The 9,393-nt window shown below is 41.4% G+C and overlaps 1 protein-coding gene across 1 annotated transcript; it reads right to left on the reverse strand.

Moving 5' to 3' along the window:
* Nucleotides 1-4,315: 4,315 nt before the first annotated feature.
* LOC123020113 (vomeronasal type-2 receptor 26-like) lies at nucleotides 4,316-9,393 on the reverse strand. The gene is made up of 4 exons (XM_044423542.1): nucleotides 8,608-9,393; nucleotides 7,775-8,002; nucleotides 6,816-6,942; nucleotides 4,316-5,217 (listed from the first exon to the last, which is right to left on the reverse strand). The coding sequence occupies exons 1-4, from the start codon at nucleotides 9,391-9,393 to the stop codon at nucleotides 4,316-4,318; spliced, it is 2,043 nt and encodes a 680-aa protein (XP_044279477.1).

The following is a 9,393-nucleotide window of genomic DNA, read 5'->3' on the forward strand; positions in this document are numbered from 1 at the left end:
GGTTTCATTACTATTTGATAGTTGTGCCAGTGTGTGATAGGGAAGTGGGTAAATACCAACATTCTATATTTTAATATTTTTGAGGTGGAGACATTAGTTCCTGAATTAAGGTCCTTTGAATCAAGTGCACATGACTTTTAAAGGTCATCTGGGCTTGAAGATTTGTGATGCACTGAATTCTCACAAGCCTTCATTAAAAAAAAAAGAATCCATTGTTAGCCCACTGCATTTTTATATCTACTTCATGCTTTAAATACAAGTCAGTCAACCTGTCTTACACATCTCTGCATCATGGATCAATCCCATAGATCTACCCCAAATCATAGAATTGTTTGTGCACCACCAAGAGAGTTTCAACTATAGAAAGGATAAAAATAGCAGCAACAGCCATGTTGCCATACTTCTTTTTTCATGCATATGTCAATCTTCTAGTCCTGTTCAATCTTTTTGCATCACGGATCTGCATCTTCTACATTTGAGCCCCTAATGGCTCAATGAGCACCTAATGTGTGTTGTTTGTTGCATATGGTTGCTTTGTTTTTTGTTTTTTTTAAGCCATCCAGAGACTTTTACTAATGAGATGGCATATAAAAACTTCAAATAAATAAATAAATAAAGGAATTTATTTTCCTTCCCAGAGATCCAAAAGTACTGGTTTGCCATCTGCCAACACATGTGAACACTCTACATGCCCAAAGAAGCAGAGATGTCCAAGGGCCTTTTTATCCAGAGTCATATGTAAATGTGGCTGCAGTTTCCTGTTTAAATCAACTCTACCTGTCCTTTCCCGGGAAGCATTACAGCCAGATACACATCCCCTTTCTGCCTGTGACCACTTTGTGTTTATCTCCTCCCAAAACAGAATAAGGAAAATGATATTTTGGCTTCAATTTATTCTCTTTTTTGCAGTCTTCCAAGGTATTTTTTCTGCTTACAGAGAAGGAGGACTGGGAAATGTTAAGGGTTGTGGGTAGCAGAACTTGATACTGTCTTTTATTTCAGTTGTCCACTCAGAGATCCAGCTGGTGGAGCCTGGAGGGGATACCAAAAGGCCAAGAGACTCTCTGCACCTCTCCTGCCAAGCCTCTGGTTTCACCTTTAGCAGCTTCTACATGGACTGGGTGAGATAGGCTCCTGGAAAGGGCCTGAAATTTGTTGCGTTGCTGTATCCACCCTCAGCAAGTGACATTTACTACTCACCTGAAGTGAAAGGACGATTCACCATCTCCAGAGACAATTCACAGAGCCAGCTGTATTTGCAAATGAACAACCTGAAAGCTGAGGGCACAGCTCTGTACTACTGTGTGAAATACACAATGAGGGGAAGTGAACCTTAACCAAAGCAAAAACTCTGCTTTGCCCATAGCAGCTTGCTAGGTCCTCTCATCAGCTACAGAATGCTGAAAGGATAAAGTCAGGTGCAAGGAAACTAGGGGAATGTTGATTCTGTCCCTATCATTGAGTGGACTGGCACTCATCCTGCCAGCACCTATGGTCCAAAATGTAATAGTGCAAATACTGGCAAGGCAAACCAAGCTGTCCTCTTGGTCAGGCCTCCAGGGAGAGCTGTAGCATTTTGCAGTATTTTGCCTGGCAACATCTGAATGTTTGCTCTTTTGCTTCCAGCAAATACAGCGGGCAGGAGAGAGGAGACCCTATAAGGTGGAAACTAAACTTTATAAAAATTCAGAAGACAGTTGTATTCCTTCACACACTGCTTTATTCATTCTCTTCTGCTATCAGTATGTGCTATAGATAATATAGAAGAAAAGGACCCACAAATATTTAGTCTCCATCTGCCTCACTGAAGGCTTTCTAAGCGTTAACTAGGATTTGCAACCCAAGTCCCCTCTCATATTCCTATCTTCATTAGTTACCAGACTAAATAGAATTCCTCCATATTTCGGTCCTTCAACCAACAACCAAATAGCTGCTTCAAGAAACAAAATCGTACTAAATGAACAAAGAACCCAGTTTTATTACACCAAAACACAAACCCTCTTCATTTCACACCATAACCTTTCTGCCACTAGGGACACTCTTAACTCATCTTCTCCCTCAGGCAAGGAAGCAAAGGTGTGATTTAATTTGATGTCACCTCCTCATGTTAAAGAAATATCCTAATTTCAACATGACTGACCCCCCCCCCCACCTCGACACCATTTTGGTGATTTTGTGAAATCATATTTGCCTCCTTGTCACAAAGTTTGATGCCAGATTACCAACATATTTATTCCTATAAATATGATGAACAATTACTTTCCGTCTCCTAAATTGTGTGTTCTGCATATATATACATATATACGGAGATTGCATCCCCCTTTAGAGTTTCACTCCATGGTTTTGAAAAACACAGACTGGGACACATGTTGCCTCCAACATAATTGTCCCCAATATCAAGTAAGCCTCAGCAATTATAGGTGGCCTATTGTTGTAGTTGCTAGCCATGAAGTCATGTCTGACCCATCACAACCCCATGGATAACATTCCTCCAGGCCTTCTTGTCCTCCACCATCCCCCGGAGTCCACTCAAACTCACACCAACTGCTTCAGTGACTCCATCTAGCCACCTCATTCTCTGCCGTCCCCTTCTTATTTTGCCATCTATTGTTCCCAGCGTCAGGCTCTTCTCCAGGGAGTCCTTCCTTCTCATTAGGTGGCTGAAGAATTTGAGTTTCATCTTCAGGATCTGGCCTTCTAAAGAGCAGTCAGGGTTGATCTCCTCAAGGACTGACTGATTTGATCGCCTTGTGGTCCAAGGGACTTGCAGGAATCTCCTCCAGCACCACAATTCAAAGGCCTCAATCCTTCGGTGCTCAGTCTTCCTTATGGATCAACTTTCACAGCCATACATTGCAAAGGTGGCCTATAAATATATGTAAATATATACATATCTCCACCTCAGAGATTCATCCATTGGCCAACTCATCAGAAAGAAGTTAGAGTCTGAGTTCAGAAAACATACATGCTGAGGGGGGGGGGGTGTTTGCCTGAACCATTGTTGTCTGAAATCAGAATCATGGTTTCCACAATTCTGGATTGAACTACCATAGAGTCTTCTGGAAAGAATGGCAACTGCAGGAGCTACTCCATCCATCCAGTCTCTATATGCAGACCAATGAGGAAAAGGCAGGTGACATAGGAAGGGAGTGATGCACTTTGGGTTCAATTTCAGGTGCAGTGGCTAATGGGATGCATGCTAACAGTGGGAAGAATGAGCAGGAGGGATGGAAACCATGATAAAGTAGAAACCACTTGTTTATCTGTCAGATAGATCATGGTAAAAAAACAAAACCATGAACCATGGTAACCTACAGGCTTGCTTGTTGTGTTGTGTAAATGCAGTCCAAGTGTACTAAGCTGGACCTGACAAGGATCATTCACATATGATTAGAGCTCCTGACTCTGAGCAACCTATTCCTGTCTGACTGTCCATACATAGTCTAACATCTGAAAGTCTGGAAAGCAGGGTTCCTGACTGAGCCAGCATGCACAGCCCAGCTTTTCAAGGGAGCTTGTGTGTTTCTTTTATCCAAGGGTATATGCAAATTCAGGGACACATTCCTGTTTAAACTAGTAGTTCTCTGCCCCTGCACCAGTTACATGACCCCATTTGCCTAGCTACAGTCAATCACTGCCCAAATCCAAAGAGGAAAATGAACTTGTGGGCTCCATTTGTTTTTCTTCTAGCTATCTTCCAAGGTCATTTGTCTCCTTTCAAATACAGAACACAGTTCCACAAAAGGGGCTCAAGCAGAGGACTAAAATCTCTTTCTTTCCAGGTGTCCAATCAGAGGTCCAATTAGTGCAGTCTGGAGGAAGTGTCAGAAGGCCTGAAGAATCCTTCCAACTTTCCTGTCAAGCTTCTGGGTTCACTTTCTGCAGCCACCCCATTCACAGATCTCCTTGTCTTCAACATCATATAAATGGCCAATGTTGGACATCTCAATATTTTTCCCTTCCTTACTAGGAGGAACCACTTGGAATTGGAGAAATACAGCAGTGCCTCCATCCTTCTTTCCCTGCAACCCAGAACTTCTCCTAGAGGGGGACTTAGCCAGTGTGAAAAGAAGTGTGTCAGGTTAAGTTTATTAAATGAAAAAACAAATATGTAATACAGAACAATAATAGTCACTAAACATTAACATTCCTCTATCCCATCCATTGTTTCATCAGTTCTTAGTCATGAACACAGGATAATATTGTAGATTGTGTTCAAATAGATGGTAGCCCAAAGTGACCCTAAAAGTTGACCCATAGCTTCTCATCAATAATCACCACAGAATAAACATAATAGGACCCTTTGATTTGCTTTCTAATTCTTTCTTCTAATTAGTTGTTCTCTGTTGTTCAGCTCAGGTCTGCATATGATAATGTAGCATTTGGGGGAAAAGATGCAAGTTAGTAACCCAGCACTGGAGGCCAAGATTGAGAAGATCTCCACAGCTATCATGTACTTCCCCTTGGTGCTCAGATAGCTTGGAACAAAAGACAACCAAACACTGCAAAAGATCACCATACTAAAGGTGATGAACTTGGCTTCATTGAAGCTATCAGGCAACTTCCTAGCCAGAAAAGCCACAGTGAAGCTGATGAAGGACAGAAGCCCCATGTAGCCCAGGACAGTGTAAAACATAACAACTGAGCCTTCATTACATAATACTATGATTTCTTCATGCATTGACCATATGTCCAAATCTGGGAATGGAGCAGAGGTTCCAAGCCAGATGGCACAAATGCCAGCTTGGATGAGGGAACAGGAAAGAACAATGGAGTTGGCCAGTCTTTTCCCCACCCATTTTCTCATATTGGACCCTGGTTTGGTGGCCATGAAAGCGACCACCACAGTGATGGTTTTGGCCAACACACAAGACACAGCCATGGAGAAGATAATGCCAAAAGCAGATTGCCGAAGAAAGCAGGTCAGTTTCCCTGGTTGTCCAAGGAAGAGCAAAGAACAGAGGAAGCAGAGTAGGAGGGAGATGAGGAGAGTGTAGGTGAGGTCCCTGTTGTTGGCTTTAACAATGGGGGTATCTTTGTACTTCAAAAAGATTCCTAGCACCAAGGCTGTAATCAGGGCCAAGGAAACAGCAGCTGAGGTTAAACTGATTCCTAAAGGTTCTTCATAAGAAAGAAAGTGTATAGACTTTGGGATGCACTGATCATGATTCTTGCTTGGATAGTGATCTTCTAGGCAGTTGAAACAGTCAGCCATGTCTGTAAAATAGAAAATGGTACTATTTCAGGACCATTTCATGTGCGATTATGAGAAAGAAAATCTAGAACTCCTCTATGTAGCAGTTATTGCTTAAGGTGGTCCCAGGGTGGAATTTAGGTTCTAAAGGCCATCACTGTTCACTAGAATGGAATTCAAAGCCAGGGAGATTCCTTAGTTCAAGACCTGGCAAAGCAGAAGGGAATCCCTGTGACTCAGTGTTAGAACACATGCATGGCACTCAGAAGGATGTGGGTTGGTTCCCCAGCATCTCCAATGGGAAGGTCCACAGCCAATCAGTGTTGACAATATTGGGTTAGATGGCCTGAGGGTCTGTTCCTATGTAAGGGAGGGACAGAAGTTCTACAGCAGATTGTTTGTTTGTTGAACCCTTTTCAAGACTTCTCTTTTTCCTTTTGAATGATATCTCTCCCAGTGGAAGAACTGCAGGACTGTTGTACATTCCCCCTGGGTATTAGTGGGTGGTGGAGCTTTGGTGTCCTGCATCTCCTGATCCATCTCTGATGACAGAGAAGCAAGGGTCTCACACATTTCTACACAGACTAGAAATGGGAATCTGAGTTTGACTCCCTCTTTGAAGGGCAGAGCTCTCCCCACACAGCATCTGGAGGGGTTAGGGAAAGATAGGAGTAACCTTCTAGTCACAAGGCACTCTTCCAGAGCCATTACAATTGCCTAAATTTCTAAGTTGCCTAAGTTTGCCCATTGGACTTCTTATAAAGATTGTTGCAAAATTTGCAAGACAGATTTTAACCTTCTGAATTAATCCTTTTAAAGCAAGTTTCTCTCTTTGTGTGCCTCTCTCACACACATAGACACACAAGCATACCCCATACAAAGAACTATACTTGTTACACGATTGAGAACTTTGATATTTGCTATTTTCAATACAAAATGGCCCTTGTCACAACTTTCAAACCCATGTGCAGATCCATGCATCATTATTCACAAGCTCAAAGTATTCTCAGCTCAAAAGTGTACCAAGAAATGCTTGCAAAGTCCTGGTTTGATAGAAAACACATGTGCATATTCATGTTAAAATGGCATTTATCATTTTGGATTTTTAATTATAAAAACATACACTTATGAGGGTGGAAAGAAGTTGCCTCATGGATGAACACATGGAAAGGTTATATGGATTAAGAATAGAATAGGGATAGAGATAACTCATCTCTAGTTAATGCAGAGGTAGGAATCACTGGGAGAAAAAGCATGTCCTCAAACATACCAAAATATGTATCAAGATTTAAAAATATGTCCAATAGATACAAACATTTAAATTTACATAACCACAGAGCAGAATCTGAATTTTTTAAAGCCAATATCTGAAATCTATGAAGAAAAAGAAGAAAAGAAACACTTGCCTTTGAAAGTCAGCCCTACCTTTACCATGCTAACAAATACAGATTTTCAAATATAGAAAATCAAACAACTTCTCAGCAGGAAAATATTGTCCCTAACTTGTGGGTTTCTGCATTCATTCAGACTTTTGACGTACCCATATTCAGTAGTAACTTCAATTCTGCTTTGAATTATAAATAAATGAAGGTGGAAGATTGGCTGCATTTGTATGGCTTACCAGTTTCATTTGAAATCTTCCCTTCAGGGCACTGGTCACAATCGTAGCAGCAAAATTTCTTCCCTTCCTTACTTTTCTTCTGACTACCAGGTTGGCAATGCTCATTACACAGAGAAAGGGGCAGTGCCTGTGTACAAATAGGAATGTTTTTAGAGCAGGAGCATTTAGAATGAGATTTTATTCAAGTAATATGGAATTTGGTGTGGGATAATGTATACCATTCTGCATGCAGCTATTACTTTCTGATTACAGCAGGCTTTGTTTTGTTTTGTTTTTCAATCTACTGGTTGGTTGAAGACAATTTTAAGGAAAAAGACATCAACTACTCAACCCAGCCCAGAATCCTCAAAAAATGAGACGATCCTTATTCTTGCATCCATTGAAGAATTTTCACTGATCCCTTCACAGACTTACTTGCCAAAACATAAGAAAAGCCATGCTCATTCTGATCAAAAGGCTATCTGGTCCATTATTCCTTTCCAACAGTGCCCAATCAGATGTGTGTGGGGAGCCCTCAAGCCACACTGGGGTGCAATAGCATTCTCCCATTCATATTCCACAGGTATTTTTACACACACCTATGATGGTGCCAGTAAAGCAGCAAAGGCAACTTCCACAACAACACTGGAAGGACCATGCCAGGTCACACCAAGGGTCTCTCTAGTGTAGTATTTTGTTCATACAGTGGCCTTTCAGCTGCCCATGAGAAATCTACAAGCAAGATCTGAGTGAAACAGCCCCTGATCCCATTCATACTCCCAAGCAACTGGCACATATGTTGCCAGTGACACTGGAGCTTTTGTGTAGCCATATTTCATGTAGCTATCATGACAGTAGCTGTTGATAGCCTTCTTCTCCATGAGTCTGTCCAGTCTCCACCTGAAATTGTGCAAATTGGTTTCCTTTGCTACATCTTCCAACCTACAAATCACCCATCCAGAGCACCTTATAATTCACACCTGGTTAAAACCTCCATGCCACACAATCATTTCCTCATGGATGATGAAGTCTTCTCCTCCAAGAACATCAGGATCCAGCCTTCCAACTTTCATTCTCTGGAAGGAGGTATTGGGGAATGTGACCATATTCACGATGTCAAATCCACCTCCCATTTCCCTTTCATCATTAAAGGACACTGTTTCTCCAACTGAGTTATTAAACAAAACACTGTGAAGAAATGGGTGAAGCTAATTGAAAGAGAAAATGGAGGAAAAGGCACAATGACATATTGGAATATTCATAGTGATATTAACAAACACATTTCACTGTTGATACACAGGTTGATGTTGTTATTATGGGCCATCAAGTCAGATTCAACTTGTGGTAACCCTATGAATGAAAGTCCTCCAACCTTTCTTATGACATCCCTGCTGAATGTGGTTTCTTTGGTGTAGTCCATCCATCTCTTTGGTCTTCCTCTTCTTCTTCTGCCTTTGACTTTCCCTAGCATGAATACCTTCTCCAGTGAATCTTGCCTTTTCATGATGTGCGCAAAGTATAACAGATTAATTGCTAGTGCATTTGTGGATATGTTATAAGGTATTATTATCATGATACCCATGGTAAAGCCTTTTTTTTTCCTGCAATAACCAAGGTCCTTCATTATCTTTTTTTTTCTTTTTTTGCATGTTACTTTTTCTTTGTTTTTTTCCTTTTATATATAACACTAAAAATAATTTAAAAATGTGTACCACAACACTAATTAATGGATAACATGGGATGCTGCTTAACCTTGTATTGATTTGTTCTGGGCTATCAGAATTTCACATTTAATTTGCTTGGGATACATTACCTGCCAAGGGTGCGGGGCTTGAATTTCAATACTTCTGCTACCCACCATTGCTCTGTGCTTTGTTCTAGCTGAATCCATGATGTGTAAAGCATGTGCTATGGCGTAGACTGCATTATAGATACTGTAGCTGTGGCCACTGATGTCCATTTCAAAAAAGGTCCTAGGAAGGGTCTCCAGCCTCTCCTCCCCGGTACATATTCCATCAATTTCTGTTGACATCTGGGGGGTTAACCCATCACAGTTGAATGCTTGCTGCCAGAATTCCTTGAGAAAACCATCCCCTTCAGTCCAGCCAGGTTTTATGTTCTGAAGGAATTGGTGGAATCCTAGAAGCTCCCTGGAATGTATCACGAAAGAAAGGGCTCCCTGGAACAATTCTAAATTTGCATTCTTTTCAAGGCTCGATAATGTGAAATCAACCTGGGCTGTCATAATCCATACCCTTCCACAGGAAATGGTACCTCTTAGGAACATAAACATATTCAGTGCTACTATAGTTCTAGACTCTCCATAGAGGATGAATGTGCTGGTGTTACTCTCTGTGAAAGATGTAGAAAGAATTCTTGCTGCACTGCCAATGTCATCCAAAGAATTCAAATGGGATCGTTGTGGGATGCTCCTTGTGAAAGCCGAACAGATTTTATTCTGGGATAGCAATGGCTCCAGAGCTTGCACAAAATGTTCACCACTGTCATCATCCACAACGTAAAGCCCGACCCACAACCATCCAAAATGTTTAAGCAACCTGATAATCCCCATATACTGAAGGGCTTCATTGGGAGCCAT

The sequence above is a fragment of the Varanus komodoensis genome, unplaced genomic scaffold (genome assembly GCF_004798865.1).
Source record: "Varanus komodoensis strain SLA01 unplaced genomic scaffold, ASM479886v1 scaffold140, whole genome shotgun sequence".
Lineage (NCBI taxonomy): Eukaryota > Metazoa > Chordata > Lepidosauria > Squamata > Varanidae > Varanus > Varanus komodoensis.

Excerpts from the sequence above, each read along its gene's own strand:
- LOC123020113 (XM_044423542.1), bottom strand. The coding sequence starts at position 9,393 with ATGGCTCCCAATGAAGCCCTTCAGTATATGGGGATTATCAGGTTGCTT. Across the intron at positions 8,003-8,607 it reads AAGCCCCGCACCCTTGGCAG|CTTCACCCATTTCTTCACAG; the intron begins GTAATGTATCCC and ends TCTTTCAATTAG. Across the intron at positions 6,943-7,774 it reads GGCATGGAGGTTTTAACCAG|GCACTGCCCCTTTCTCTGTG; the intron begins GTGTGAATTATA and ends ATTTGTACACAG.